Here is a 16599-nt window from a genome sequence, read left to right on the forward strand (position 1 = left end):
TATGAATAATGCAAGATATCACATAGAAAGCAGATAAACACATAAAAGTTGCTTCGTTTGAGGACACGTTAACCCACGAGTAATGGGGACTGATTTTTGAACAAGCAGGAATTTGCTCGTTTTATTTTGGGGCTAGTGACTCAGAAAGGCTAAATTGCGTTGAGCTAAGGTCTTCTTGCTGCATCTTCTGGCATCTGTTGATCTGAACTCAATGTTTCCTTGTAGAATGAAAGAGGGGAAAGAAAATTTGAAAAAGATAGGGGCGGCCTTTAAAGGCTGCCTACGTATCTCCGAAGGAGAATTCAGGCCCACGTAGTTCGAATACAAACGAAATTTTCATTTTCATTCATTCATTTCAAGTGATTACAAGGAAAGTAAAAGACAGACAATAAAGCTCCTAAAAAGATAGAGTGTGCTTCCATCCAAGCCATTTTTCTTTCGATTGTTGCATTAATCATGGAGGGGTAAACTCATATGCTTCAAGGGCAATTTCTCATTCCCTTTTTTCCACCATCCTTGTAGAGGAGTCCTATAGACAATTTCCTCCCCAGTATCTTCTTCAGTAGCTCCAATGTGAGTGTTTTCGGGACCATTGCTGGTGGCCTCTTGGTTGAAAAATAGTATTTTCCACGTGACTTTCGAAGTGTCATGGTTGCATCTTTGAAGGCATCGCGTTTCTTCCTCACAACAACTATCTCTTCACTTATAACAGCCTGTTTTGTCATCTTAGTTGCCAACTCCGCGTCTAGTGCCGCATTTGCTGCTTGTGCGACCGCGGTGACAAACTCTACTTCTATTCTCCTTTCTCTGGTTTCTTAGATCTCTTTCATGAGCTGCTGCAATTCCATCCTTAAATCCTCCTCGGTTAGCTCTATGTCGATACCCTTGCCTTTTTCCATCTTAGCAGCAATTTCACCTTTTCTGAGATGATAGAGTAATATTTTAGGATTTGGTAGTAAGATTTTATTTCTTGCTGAGAAACTTAAGACTCATGGAGTTTTGGTCGGATATTTGGTAGTGACTTGTATTTGGTGTTGGGGAAATTTTCAAAAAAAATTCAAAAAGGAGTGGGCTAGAAATGTCCTCATTCAAAGCAACAATATCACGTAAACAGTTAAAACACATAAGCATATATCGCGCGTCCTAAACAATTAGGGGGCCCTTTTATGCCAAGGGTAGGTCTAGCGTATTTGAAAGATGTATGTGTAGAATTGAACCATTTTGTTACCCTAAAGCAAATTTTGCATAAAAAAATGATGTTCGAAAAAGCTAAAATAAGCAGAGGGAAGTAGGGAATAAACAAAAAACACAAAGGAAAGGCCCACACAGGGGTCATTTGAAAAGAGTACCAAAAATACAAGAAAGGCAAGCCCACGCAGGGGAAAATAACAATAAGTACATATAGAAAAACCCACGCAGGGGCGAGATCCGCTAAGATGTTCCCGACGGCCCCGCCTCTGATCTGTTCCTCTTGTTCTGTGCCATGAGATGATGCAGCCTGTATTGAATCATTAGCAAGTATCCTTCGCTCAGGCGGCCTTTCTCTTCCCAGTCTTCGAGACACATTCCGCTTTTCTTATCTCCAATCCACAAGTTAAGCTCTCCCAAATCGCTTTTCAGGCTTTCTAATTCTTAAGTTACGCTATCGAGGGCGTACTTATCCTCTTCTTGCTTTCAGAGAAATTCCTCGTGCATTTCCTGGGCTTCTCTTCTTACCTCTCTCAGTTTTATCAAAGCTTTGGAATCTTTGTCCTCTACACTGCGGAAAATGTTCGGAACTGAGAAGGAGATACCCTGTATATTGCGCTTCAACCAAGCTTTGTAAGTTTCATCATACCCCGCATTAAATCGATCTATGGCAATAGTGTTCTTGTTCATTCGCACTGCTCTTTTCCATTCTCTCAGCATCTCTGAAGCCTCAGGCACTCTATCATCCCCGATGTCGAACACATAGATACGGTAGTATGCTTCTGGAGGTGTAGTCTATCTTCTTCCAAACTGTCTCAAGACCCGAATGGGTGCATATGGGCGAATACCTCAAATACCTAGCAGAGGAAGCACAAGTTGTCTGTCGCCCCGCACTATGGCATCTTTCGAGATGAAACGGTCGAACATCCATTGGATGTTTTCTTCTCTCAACTCAGAGAAAATTTAAGCCCATCTTTCTCTAGTTCTTCTTTTTTCCAAGTCTGTCCAGAACAACATGTCATTCAAACTCTTAAGAGCATTATGTTCATCGAGGGTATGGAGTTCTTGAGTTCCGTGTCTCTTCACCAAGTGACTCATTATCCACCATTGAAGAAGAAGGTTGCAACCCTGAAAGTAACGATGTCCTTCATTACATTTTCCCAAAGCACGGTACATGTCGGAAAGGATGACAGATGCGATAGGATAATACTTTACTTGCCCTTGGTTTAGATGCCCGTGGAACAGAGTGTGCGCAAACATTATCACTCGGGTGTTGATACTGAGGCTCGGGCCGTGTGGGAAAACCATGGTGCCTAGTAGTGCGATAGTAAATGTCAAAGGTCTTATCTCGTCCCATTCTCTGAAAGTGACCCTGAACTCTTGGTTGTAATTCGTATAGAAACTCGCATGCCCGAATCTGACATAGAGATCCATAAAAGAAACGCTAGAACCCTCGGCCCAGTAGGCACAATCATTTCTTAATCCGAGCCAGTTTACAATATCCTCGAGAGTATGCTTGTTAGGGATTAGGATGTTTTCCCAATTTCTAACCCTTTTTTCAAGCCCTGTACCGACTGTGTCTATTTCATCCCAAATTTTCTCAATTGCCGGGGTTATTTCCGTGGTTCCAAATCGAAACACCATTTTCTCGTTGTCCCAATAACCTGTTAGGACTTCAATCAGCTCGGGCCACCCAATCATATTGATGAGTTCTGTTAGGGCTCCTATATATTTGTTGAGGGCTCTTTTGTGAACCACAGTGAGGTCGTTGTACCACATCTTGAGTAGAACCAGGGCTTCCACTACCATGTCGAATTTGGGGAATCGATCAATTCCTACAAAACAAAGCATGGTTAAGATTCCCTCCCCCAAATAGGCAACAATCAGGTTTCTACACAAACATCTTTCAAATGTCAAACAATATGATATGTCGTTAGGTCGTGGACCTTGGACATGATTTTGGCGGTTTCACTAATGGACTTAATACGCCTTGGGTATTAAGCCGTCTTAGGCTAATTCTTAGATTTGGATTTGGTTTCGCTCTACTCTAGGTTGACTAGAATTGGTTTAAAAATGACAGTTACCCGAGTCGGACAAACAACGGGATGAAGTCTAATAAACGACGTTGGATGACCACAAGCCAACTATTCGTTTATCAATTCCAAAGAATTTAACTTGTATTTTTCTAAAGGACAGCCGTGGTAAGCCACGTAACCGCTTTTTTCCTAATGCAGTCTATTTGCCGTTTGGCGGAATCGGGTGCCATGAATGCTACAATTAATAGAAGATACGATAATTTAAACAAGCAAATAGTTAAACACATAGTCAAATAATTAATCTTAAGGTTAGAACCATTCAAATCCCCAGCAGAGTCGTCATTTTGTTTTATTTAAAAAATATATATTAAACTGGTTTAAGAGTCGCCACTTAATTTTTAAGAAAAATCTAGAAAAACTATTGTTTTCAAAAGACTAAAATAGTAAATCTGTAACATCCGACAATTTAAAATTAATATGAAGAAGCTTGAATTTGGAAATAGTCATTTTTTTGGAAAAATTTAAAATCTGGAAATTTGACAGTCCAGAATCTGGAAATTTGGCTAAGTTCAAAAATCTGAAAAATTTGGCTAAGTGTGGAAATCAGTGATTTTTGGCCAACTTTGAGCAGTCGTAACTCCTAGCTCAGGATGATTTAGGAGTAGTTCCAGTTATGATTTCGAAGCTTGTGGAATGATCTTTCCAACGCCACCGAGTTTGCTCAATTCCGAGTTCGTATGAGCGAGTTATGCCCTTTGAAAGTTGGGGCAGTTGGCAAGGAGTCCGTCCGAAAATTTAAGGGCATTTTAGTCTTTTCACAAATCATTTCTTTTGAGCTTATATTGTTGTATTAGGCTGATCTTTGGATCATTTTGTCCCATTTTGAAAGAGAAAGAGTTAGGGTTATTGAGAGTGAAGAAGAGAAGAAAGAGGAGATCAACAAGATTCGTCAAGATCATTGTGGATTTTCGTCGGGGGTGATCCCTATCAAGGTATGTGAGTTCTTTGTGTGGGTTGATCCTTTCCCCCACTCACCAAGCTCATGTTTATGGTTTGAGAAAAGATTGGATTTGTTGTTGAAGTTGTTAGTTGTTAGTTGTGTTGTTGAAGTTATTGTTGGTTGTGGGACAGGATTGGGCTGTGTATTTGAGTTGTGATCTATTGTATGTTGAGAGATTGATGATCCTTAGTGTTGGTTGGTTCATACCCCCACACACCAACTCGTTTTTAATTCCAAGAGAAGATTTATTGGTTGTTGAAGTTGTAGTGGTGTTGTGTTGAAGTTCTTGCTGGTTTAGTACAGATTTCCGGCTGTGATTTTTGAGTTGAATCTATTGTATAATAAGGGTCTTTATGATTCTAAGTGTTGCTGCTGAAACCTTGAGGTTGAGAGGGTTTAGAATTGGAAAGAAACATGGGGAAAAAGTCAGATTTTTGGGGAAAAAGGGGCTGGGCTGTCGCACCTCTCCTAGTGCCAAGGACACCAATCCTTCCCTTTCATTCACCATTTTTTTCATACATGTTCCTAGGTATTATACCTATGTTTCCTAGTTGTTTCCAACACTCCAAGGTACTTCTAAAAGTCAAGTAAAGCTACAAGTCAAGTGAAGTTAGTTTCCAATTCAAGTGAAGTTAGTTTCCAAGTCAAGTGAAGTCAAGCTTAGAAGTAAGTAAGTCAAAGCAAGTCTTTAAGGTTTTCCAAGAGTCTTCATTGAACGTTTTAACTTCATTCTAAGGCTCAAGTTCCAAGTTAAGTATTGAGTTTCAAGTCAAGTCAAAAGTTAAGAGTTTCATGTTAAGTTAAGAGTTTCACATCAAGCCAAGAGTTCAAGTAAAGTAAAAAGTTTAAAGTTGAGTTCTTTTCTCAAAGTTATTAGGGAACTATGTATTCCCAAAGAAGTTTTAAAGAAATGTTTTTACATTTAAACAAGGTTGGAAACTGAGATTTCCAAAAGAGCCTTCGGGTTAGTTTTTGAATAATTATCTCATATCAGCAGGAAGAAATATGTTTTAAAAACATAAGAGCCAGTATATTTTTGGGAGTAGTATCGAGCACCGAATTGGGGGAGCGTTCAAAGAACCCACAGCCCCCATAGAACCATGTTAGCCACCATGGGTAGAAAAGGATCATACTTTTTAGATGAATCCTTTTCAGATTAGACTAGTGGATCCATTAGGCAGTTCAGGTCTTATACCTTTGGCCGGGTATAAGATGCTCTGGCAGCGTGAGGTCGATCGTTGTATCATCACTATAGCTCTTATGTGATGATTGTCGGTTAGAGAAACTCCCACAGCAGTTATTGTATTTTATACATAGAAATTATTGTATTTTATATACATCAGTTCAATTGTATTTCTGTATACATCTCAGGCTTATTGTATCCTTGTATACACATAGAGTTTATAGCATGTTTTAAACAGTCTTTCTTTATATCGCACTTGCTTTAAATTGTCTTATATTGAAAGAAGTCAGTCAGGTTGAGTTGAGTTGAGCCAGGTAAGCTATTTCAGTTTCTTCCAGATTTCTTTCTAGCCTATGTTGCTTAGCTTTCCAGCTCGCATACTCGTACATTCCATGTACTGATGCCAGTTGGCCTGCATCGTTTGATGATGCAGATTCAAGTACCCCGGATCAGCATCCTGCACGTCGTTGATCCAGCTGAGCACTCCAGAGTCAGTGGTGAGCCTCCTTGCATTCCGGAGGACTCAATTATTTTGTGTTCTTAGTTTTTGTTTTATTAGGATGTTGCGGGGTCTGTCCCAACATCCATCTCAGTATTTTAGAGGCTTCATAGACAGACAGTCAGTCAGTTAGTTTTGAGTCTCTCATTTATATATATATGTAAATATTCTATTTTGAGATTCGAGTTGCCTTTATGGCCATATTTTATAAGTTAAGTTGTTTTCTAACCTTGCATTAGCATTGAGTTATTCTGTTGGGTTAGGTTTCCGCTGAGTTAAGAAAACCAGGCCAAGGGTTCGCTTGGGGCCAGAAATGGTCTCCGGGTGCCGGTCCCGTCCAGGGTGTAGGCTCGGGGCGTGACAAAATCTATTGAAAACTATTAAGGGGGTTCGAGGTTCCTATTAATATTCTAGGAAGGTTTTTAAAGCATCTAGAATATCCACTAATGTGGTTATCCGACAATCAATTTTTTGGCTAAAATACTTTAACTTATCTTGAATTACAAAAGAGAATTACTTTATAGTTGAAACTATTTTAAAGGAGAAAAGAGGAAATATTTAAATATTATCTAAGTGAGCTATCCTACAAAATTATTCCTTTAAATCTTGTTAAGAGATGACTGGTTTAGTTGAATTATTGAATCGAAAATAGACGTCTTTCAGGGATTTGAATTTTTCGACCTTAAGACTAACGATAAATACTAGTAAGTAAATGAGCATGATAAAGTAAAAGGAAAGAGAGTTAGGCCCAAATCTGGTTTATGTCCGCTTGGACCAGTATTTGATCCTATTTCATTAAGACCCAATTCTTGCCCATCTTCTATACCTGTCCTAGACATAAATTTCAAAATACTTCTTTGGGCCGTAGGCCCATCTTCCACCTGTCCTAAATTCTAATAAGACGGTAATAAATGAAATGCAAAGGACTTAGGCCCAACAATAACAAATACAACATTAAGAAATAAAGATGGACTTTTTGGCCCAATTCCTTCAATCCTCCGAGCTAGTGAATATTTTTGGACTCTGGGATCTGTCCGCCGATTTTATGGTTGTCCGACTCGATAAAGGAGGATTTAAGCCTTTATGGCTCTCCCTAAATATGAGGAAAATATGAGAGTTCGTAATGAACTTGGGCGGATTTCACATGCAAAACGAAGTAAGAAAAGGGATGATTAATATTCGAAATAGCAACCCAAACTAGTGTCTGTTAAAATAAATTATTGTAATGACTTTAACAAACATGGATAATTGACCATAACTATCTCGAGAGGGAGAAGAGAAATGGACTTGTTAAACATGATTGAGATCGAACATATAAGTGTAGACAAATATATATATATATATATATATATATATATATATATACTATTTTAACGAAAAGATATAGCATGACTAAAATCCTCTTCGCATAGGTAGTAATTGGACAATTAAAATAACACAACAAACAAATGATTAATCAGGAGAGATTTATACATAGTCACGCATATCACTCATGACACTAATCAGATACCAATATGCATTTAATTTATAAATAAATAAAAACGCTTTAAAAGGAAATATCTAGTATCTAAGACAATCAAAAAATTGCGGAGTATGAAACCAACCATTATATTCCTACCCATTCTAAAATGACAAATTAGATTTTTAGCTAACTAATATGTTATATAACAGTGACTGGACTTAAAACCAGGCTAAGGAGAAGATCTAATCACACTCGAATCAATATTGTTCACAAAAGAAGCAACAGAGCCACATATAAGGAGGATAACACTTTTCAACAGAAACATTCAACTTAAAAGAACGATAAAGCCAAATAGTAATGGTGAAATAGCCTTAAAATAAGCATAACAAACAATAGATAGATATAAAAGGGTGAAGCCAGACGTAAGGCAGACAACAACATCACAAATACACTAAAGATTACATTGGAACGAAGAAAGGCCTTTTAACATATAGTTAACTAAAAAACAAAAGAAAACTCCAAGACTCACAAACGAGCCATAAAGAGTAAATATACTCGGAATCTTGACGTCTTGATTCCTTCACCCAACTTAAGGTGGAAGAAGAAAATACGACGTCGAACATCAAGTCATGGAATAGATTCAACAACATTCAAGAAGCAGTTCGAGAAGAGGAATAGTAACAAAACTCAAAAAAGTAGTCTAGAAATATCACTACTTAGTGCAAACTTTCAAGCTTAGACTCAACCAACTGACAGAACCATATAAAAAAAACAAATATATCATATAAACAACACTAGCTCAATAGCAACCAATAATCAGTAACCACAAAGTACAAATATTCTGACATCGCGATATCATTCCGAATAGAAAGAAGAGAACGAAAAGAATATTGTGAAGGAGAGGAGGTTACCTTTCTCCGGGCAGCGAACAGATGAGACGAGTAGAGGAACACGACTTCTACCACACAAGCGCGATCCGGACAGCGAAAAGAAACCTTAAACGTGTCCCTGTATATTTAGCTATTTTTCACTCGGACTACTTTCAATATTTTTCACTCCAAAAATTCTAACCCAAAAGCCAACTCTCAAATTAAAATCTCCAGCTCTAAAGATTTTCCCACACAAAAGCCCACTAAAAATCTTTTTTCCACCCCTTTTATCATGAAGAAGAAAGAGAATATATCTAGGGAAAACTAGGGCTGATTTCGGGTAGAAATTTGGGGCCAATTTCAAATTCAAAATTTGAATTCCTTCCCCAATTCGGACAAACACCTCTTCCTTGATCTCTTGACTCATTCCGAAAAGAAAAAGGAGGACAGAGCGCGTGCTGCTTTTCTCTGCTCAAATCGCACCACAGAGAGGGATGTAAGGGAGATGTCGTTAACGTCTTTGGACTGCCGGTTCTGGGTTGATTTGCTGGACTGGGTCGATTTGATTCGCTGGCTGTCGCGGTGGGCTGCTGCTCGTTCTGGGCTGTAGTTCATTTCTGCGAAGAAGAAGAAGAACGGCAAATGGGGGGCCGGTTGGTGCATGTTGTTATTATTTTAGTATTGTTGTGTTGTATTATTATAATTGTATGTATAGAATGGGCTGGAAATTGGGAGGGGGTCGGTGGTGGGCTGTTCCGTATGTTATTATTATTTTGGTGGGCTAGTTCACTTGGTGGAAATGGGCTTGGGAATTGCTGAAAGTTGAGCTGCTGGAAATTGAGAAAAAGGACGGCTCAACTTGGTCTTGCAATTAATTTGGAGAATAACTAAAGTTGCAATTTAGGATAATGACCGCGTAAACTTCAATCATAGCCCGTCAAAATTAATAGTTTAGCCAAATGAATTAGATAAGGTAAATTAATGAAAAATTAATTAACGAGCTTCTTAATCTTAACGAAATAACTAACTAACTCAAATGATAAACTAATTAATTTAAATATCCACTAATTGATTCAAAATTTTAAGACTGTAATTCCAAATGAAGCTAAATCAATAAAACGTTTATTTTAACAATGTAGAAATATTTTGATTATGATTTTTTTTTAAATATTCATAAAATATACTAATTACATATACAATTATGTGAAATATATTTAATAATCAAAATACCATGCAAATCGATTGAAATTGCTCAAAATAACCTTGAAAAACTATTTGAATTTTATAAAACTAATTATTCTAAATCGTTCGAAAATCAAGAAGCTCGCAAGTTAATTTTTCGGGGAGGGTCAAAATTGGGCGTCAACAGAAGGCACCTTTATAATCAGTGATTCTCCATAGCTCCATGCGAATGTGACTTTCATTTTGACTTAAGTTAACAATGTGCTCTTAGCATCTCTCTCTATGGGTTTTGTAAGTTGGCTATTATTTATTCCCGTATGTTTTTCTTGAATGATTACTTGGTACCTTACTGTAAAGAGTTCATTTGACCAAACCTTTATTTTTCTTGTTGGTTAATATTAGTTCCAAATGGTCTCTTGCCATTGATTATTCTAATGACACGTTTTAGACTTCTCCTTAAAATGATTTATTCTTGCTTTATATTATTATTATTATTTTATTTTTTTTAATTTGGCCAAGTATTTGATTACTTGGGTTTTATGGGATACTTATGATATTTAAACATTGAGTATTTATTTATTTTGTTTTCCAACGCATGAACTAGGTTGTCCTCCATTTAGAATTAAATGGCTTGTCTCTAGAATAATTTAAATTATTTTGTTAAGGTTTGTTTCCTAGCAGTTCTTTCATTTGAGTAGTAGTATAATAAATAACAAAATATGGTAGTATAAATATTAGAGCACGGTAGTATGTAAATTTAGATTATGGTAGTATAATAAATAATAAAATATGGTAGTATATAATTTTTTTTTCTTTTTTAGAATATGGGAGTATAATAAATATTAAAATATGGTAGTATGTAAATCTTAGAATACGGTAGTATATAGATTTTAGAATATGGTAGTATAATAAATATTAGAATATAGTAGTGTAATATATAGTAGTGTAATAAATATTAGAATATAATAAATTTTCTTATATTATTCATAACTCTTACTTACTGATTCTCATTTTCGTGTTTGCATGTGAAATTTGTCCGGGTCCTCACGGACTCTATCCTCGCATTTTCCTTTGGGCCACGGAGGCCCATATCCCCTTTTATTCGAGTCAGCCAGATATTAAAATTGACGAACAAGTCTCGAAATTGAAAGAAAGCGGAGCAAATCGGGAGTTGAAAAAGATTGGGCCAAAGCCTACCTTTATTTATTCTGAATTATATTTTGTTATTATTGGGCCTAAACCCTTGTTATTTTACTTACTATTACTTGCTAGTTCCTAGGACAGGTGGAGAAATTGTGCTTAAGGTCCAAAAGAAAGATATTTATTTCTTGTTAGACTAGGACAGGTGTAGGTGACCCAAATGGGCCGAAAGCCCAAAACGAAATTAGGCCCAAATACTAGCCCCGGCGGACAGGAAAACCAGATTTGGACCCAACTCTCTTTCCCTCTCTACTTTACTTTGTTCATTTTACTTGTCGGTATTTGTCGTTAATCTTAGGGTCGAAAAGTTCAAATCCCCGAAAGACGCTCATTTCGTTTTAACAATTTAATTAAATCGATCATCTTTTCAAAAGACTTAGAAGAATAAATTTTGAGAATTATCTCACTTAGATCGTAGGTCAATATTTCCCTTTTCCCCTTTTTAAACCGTCTCAACTATAAAATAGTTCAATCATGTTATTCAAATTAAGTTAAAATATTTTAGCCAAATAAATTAATTATCGGATAACCGCATTAGCGAATATTCTAGATGCCTTAAAAACCTTTCTAAAATATTAATAGGAACGCCGAACCCCTCTTTAAATATTTTCAATCGATTTCCTGTTTTAATCCATTGAAAAATCAATTTTCTTGATTTTTCTTAAAAAATTAATGGCGACTCTTAAAACCAGTTTTAAATATTTTTTAAATAAAACAATCATCTAGTAAATCATACCTCATGTCTCATTAAAAAGCTAACAATGTTCCACTAGAATTTGGTCAATGTTTGTTATTTCAATCTCATATAGAATCTGGTTGTATGGTGATCCTACATCAAAGATTTAAACATTTGAACATATACTATACACACAAACTAGCCACAAACAAGATCAGAACAGAAAAAGGAGCTACATGGCAAAATACAGAAACTAGTAGGCATTGAAGACAAGAACTAACAGTACCAAAAAGCCAAACAGGCATAAAACCATGAACTTCATTATTACATGACAATATCAAGGAGATAATTTTATCAGCTTGTACTCTAAACTTAAGAAAACCAAAACCTTGTAAATGTTAACAAACTGACAACTCAAATCTGTACAAAATGTATGTTTGTTTTGATTCAACATTCAACAACAGCTAAATTCTCTCATCCAAAAACTTATCAAGAATCAGCTGGTTAGTACAAAAGGAAAGGGGCAACCACAGTTCCTTAAAAGCAAAAGGGAAAAAATAATCAAAGAACATATTCTCTCCTGTATCCTATGTATTTTCCTTCTCACCGAAATCCAAAAAAGTCCTCTTGAACTACTAACAATTTGAAGAGTTTCTGATCATTGCATATATTCTGCAATATAGCAAACAGTAAGATCCTATTCCGAGCAGTACTACATCCAGTTCGCCTCTGTGCGTAGCTTATACCAACTTCACCATGTCGAATTCCCCGGTTCCATTAGAAATCCAAGACACCCAAGTCATCTAAGCAGAAGTTGAAGTCCTCCTGCCGGCCTGGTCTCAGAAAATCAAAATCGTAATCAATCTCGATAGGTGGTTGCTGCTCCATTTGCTGCAGACCTTCCAATGTATTGACATCTGCATTGTCCAACTGATATGGATTTGAGAACTGGTCATCAGCGTTTTCCAACTGGTATGATGGATTTGACAACTGATTATTGTCATAGGCAGCATTCTGCAATCGATATGAAGGATCATAGGCATACTGCTCTTGTTTAGGAGGAACAAAACCAACATCTTGACTTGGAGCCAAGGCATCTAGTGGAGTCGAATCCATCATGCCTAATAGCTCATTTACATCAAACATCTCATCATCCAAACACAAGTTGCCTAGGTCCTCTTGTCCAATATCCCACGAATCATAACTACAAGCCACAGGCTCTTCTTTAATTTCAAAGGTCTCACTTTTATCTAACACCTCCTTGGCCTCGTCTTCCGCTTCCTCTCTCAACGAGCTCAGAGGTGTAAAGGTCTCACTTTTATCTAACACCTCCTTAGCCTCGTCTTTCGCTTCCTCTCTCAATGAGCTCAGAGGTGTTCCAACTTTATTTGAACCAGTCCTAGTACCATCAAATTTTATTTCACTTGCTCCATCTTCATATCTGATCTCAGGAACATTGGCTCTTCCTCTCATCATGTCATCAGCAGGACACACCTCAGAGAAACTTGATGCTGTATTCGAGTCAGAATGAGATTCCGTAGGCAATGAAGAATCGTCCTTAGAAGACTCTTTCGACGAAGGGTAATAAGCCGGGAGATTCAGCCTTGCACAAGGACCATACATTGCCCTTGCAGCTTCATCATAAGCAAGAGCAGCCTCAATTGCTGTGTCAAATGTACCCAACCAAAGCCTTCTCCCTCTATGTGGCTCCCTAATCTCAGCAACCCATTTACCCCATGTCCTCTGCCTAACACCTCTATACTTGCACCGCCCGTTATCCGGTCCTCCTTTACCTTTCATACATCCCTTCTTTGATCCTTTAGCCGGAACTTTACGCACTGGCTTTCTTCCATCATCATCACACGCGTCTAATTTCTCATTCACCTCTTTCCACTTTGCAAGTGTGTCTGCTACATTCTTCGGCGCATCTTTTCTACTCCTTGATTTCTTCTTTCTTGTATAATCCATAGGTAACATCATATTTGAAGTTTGATCAAGCACAGCCATTTCTCTGTTTCTGTTCATTAAGAAAAAAAGGTCAAATAGGATACTACTAATATTTATAGACCAAGCCAACAGCAAAAGCCTTTGCAAACAAGTAAAGCCGCAATACTTCCTTCCTCCACAAGAAACCTAATAAAATAAAAAATATAAATATAAATAAAACCAATTCAGTGTTGATTTCTCAAACGATCACTCGAAGTTGGTCAAAGAATTCACTTTCTTCGTTCAACAAATTAAAATGGAGTCAAAAAATTCACTTTCTTCGTTTAACAAATTAAAATGGAGAAGAAAGATGACCTTTCGAGATAGAAATAATTCCCTTTTCTTCGCCACCAAGTAAGTAACCAATTGCTTTCATCCAAAAATCTAATTTCGCACTATCACTTACCAATTCAGAGGTGATTTCTCAAACTATCACAGTTAATCTAAAAAATCACTTTGCTTAAAAAAAATTAAAATCGAGAAGAAAGATGACCTTTCGAGATAAAAATAATTCCCTATTCTTTACCACCAAGTAACCAATTGCTTTCATCTAAAAATCTAATTTCACACTAACGTATAAATCAATTCAATTGCTCTGATGACAAACTCCATACTCACTTCCTTCAATTCGTTCAAAAAATTGAAATCAGAGGAAAAAAAAGACACTTTTCTCAGATTATAACTAACGCTCATACGAGAAATAACAATTCAACACGAAACATCAAATCACAATGCCAATTCCACCAGTTATTAAAAAACCCTAATCATCAATATCTTTTCTATCAGAACACTCGATTTCAACTTCCAAAAACACTCAAAAAACTTCCAACAATAATCGCACATATATTCAAACAATGAAATCAAACCGCAATAACAAATCAGGAATCAAATCAACTCACCTCACAATTATAGTGTTCCAAAACTTGACAATCTCTGTAATCAACAATTATGTGATGTTTTTCGCTTCACGAAAACACTAATCTCTCCTTCTTCTTCCTTATTTGTGATTTTTATTTGTGATTTTGGAGCTTCTTCCTTATTTGTGATTTTTATTTGTGATTTTGGAGTGTTCTAGTAGTCTCTTGAGAATGATATTTTTTTTCCAGAAAAATCAGAACAGGTTGGGAAACTGAAGAGGTATTTATAGACATCCGCAGATATTTTTAAAATGATTTTATTTTATTAATAAAATATCTTGTGTTTCTAAATGTGGTGACGTGGCAAGGATTTGTTTGAATCGTGGCTCTTTGACTGCCGCGGGACACGACACGTGTCAGCAGAACGTTCGAGAACGTGTTCGCTTGCAACTTTTCTTTGGGTTGAAGAAATCATGTTGCATTTAAACTTTGACCTTTGAGTTCAATGAATTTACAATTATACCACTTTCAGTTCTAGACTGATCTAATTTGTTTTAGCAAGAGATTACAGCTGCCCGAATACATAATAAGCCAGTAGAAAAGAAATTTAATTAACGATCGAATAAATTAAGGATCAGACGAGAAGGGTATATCTATATATTTAATATGTATCGCGATAGCTGATTGTTTCTTTTGTCTTAATAATAAATTAAATGGAAGTGGAAAAATTGAATTTTAGTTTGCCCAAATTTTAAAGTAAGATATGTTGGGTGTGCTGCTATTTTAGATAATATGATCACATTATGTTTATAAAAGTATTTTTTTTTACTAGTTTAGTGAAATAATAGATATTACTCAGATTTAGAGTTTTGAAGATGTACACCAAAAAATATTATGGACTTTGGTGGTAAAAGTTACTTGAGTGACACAAATATTTTTCACAAACTCAGAGAATGATAGATCATGTTAAATTTAGTTTGAGAGTGAGACTATCATAGTGTGAATATGTAATTGAAAAAAGAAAGAAGAAGATGTATATATATATGGATGTAACTAAGATGTCTTTGTTGGAATTTGAGAGGTGTGTTTTGAAAAATGAAAGAGCTATAATTTTTTTGAAGGATTTGTAATTTTTTTGAAAAGTTGTGACTCTTTTGAAGGGTTGTGACTTTTCAGAAAAGTTGTGGCTTCTTCGAAGAGTTGTGACTTTTTTTGAAGGGTTGTGACTTTCCTGAAAAGTTGTGACTTCTTCGAAGAGTTGTGACTTTTCCTAAAGGTTGTAACTTTTTCAAAAGGTTGTGACCTTTTTGATAAGGCACAATAAACACTTGTCCATACTATCCTTTGTTGTCTATAAATAAGGGATTTTTTCTCATTTTTCAACAACACATTTTCTTAACTTTTTCTTCTTCTGCACAAACAATTTTTTATGTATTTTGTTGTTGAGTGGTTCGCTGGCGCTGTAATTTTAGAAATCAATGCACCGGTGAGTAAGATTATTTTATCCTGAAAAAATGTATGTCATTAACCTCGAGTACTTGAGGGGTATAATTTTCTTAAGGACATACTGTGCATTCAGTGAACTCGATTTTCTTCTTTGAGAAAAAAAAATTTTCTTTACTCTTTTTTATCTATTTCATATTCTACTTTTCTTACTGATTTTGAAAATATTTCTTTAAATTTTGTTGTTTCATACAAATCCTCTAAAGTTGTTGTTATAAATATTTTAGCTATACAAATTAGACAACAATATCTTAAGGATATAGACGTTTTTAAAAACAATTAATCAAACTATAAAATGAAGAGTTAAACGTAAAAGTTTATTTTTGGATCATTGTTTAAATGTTTGGTTTAATAATAAAGTTGATTACGCATTGTATTCGTGCAACATATACTAGAGAGGACATAAATGTCAGCTAAAATTAAGTTAAAAAATATATTTATGTATAATATTTTCTTATTGAGTGATAAATTTACTCACTATCATATATTCAAGAATAAATTTAATTAATAAAAATTGTGATAAAATTGATAGATCGTTGTTTTGTTACTATTACCGAAATACCAATAAGAGTTACGATGAAATGATAAATATTCCTCCATTCTTAAATCCTCTTGAATACGGAACTACTTTTATTAAAAAAAATTCCCACTATCAAATATGAAATGTATAAATAAATTTTCAATATAAATATCGAATACCAAATAATTAATTGCGACTATTGTTTCATAAGGATAAAGTGGGGACAATAAGATACGATCTCCACATCTGCATGTGTTACACTTATCAATTTGCCGGAATGCTTTGACGCGTTAGATAAGAAGCCCATGTCATCACTTACCTCTCATGTCCATTTTATATTTTAAACAAATAAATTAAAAATATAGTAAAACGAACAAATTAAAATAGAAGTAATATTAATAAGTTCAATGTAATTTTATAAGTATGATCGGAATATCA

General features: G+C 35.6%; 2 protein-coding genes across 3 annotated transcripts; both read right to left on the minus strand.

The window, feature by feature from the left end:
• Positions 1-2151: 2151 nt before the first annotated feature.
• On the minus strand, positions 2152-2997 carry LOC125831691 (uncharacterized). Its single transcript, XM_049510869.1, has one exon. It carries the CDS (start codon positions 2995-2997, stop codon positions 2152-2154), a length of 846 nt encoding a protein of 281 aa, XP_049366826.1.
• A 9075-nt stretch (positions 2998-12072) lies between these two features.
• On the minus strand, positions 12073-14299 carry LOC125831254 (dehydration-responsive element-binding protein 2A-like). 2 transcript variants are annotated; one of them, XM_049510450.1, is made up of 3 exons: positions 14181-14299; positions 12605-13312; positions 12073-12532 (listed from the first exon to the last, which is right to left on the minus strand). In XM_049510450.1, the coding sequence occupies exons 2-3, from the start codon at positions 13300-13302 to the stop codon at positions 12073-12075; spliced, it is 1158 nt and encodes a 385-aa protein (XP_049366407.1). In that variant the 5' UTR covers positions 13303-13312; positions 14181-14299. The 2 variants fall into 2 exon arrangements, with proteins under 2 accessions (XP_049366407.1, XP_049366406.1); XM_049510449.1 differs by having other exon boundaries at positions 12073-13312.
• Positions 14300-16599: the final 2300 nt, after the last annotated feature.

Source organism: Solanum verrucosum, unplaced genomic scaffold (genome assembly GCF_900185275.1).
Source record: "Solanum verrucosum unplaced genomic scaffold, falcon-dt-bn FXZP01000049.1, whole genome shotgun sequence".
Classification (NCBI taxonomy): Eukaryota; Viridiplantae; Streptophyta; class Magnoliopsida; order Solanales; family Solanaceae; genus Solanum; species Solanum verrucosum.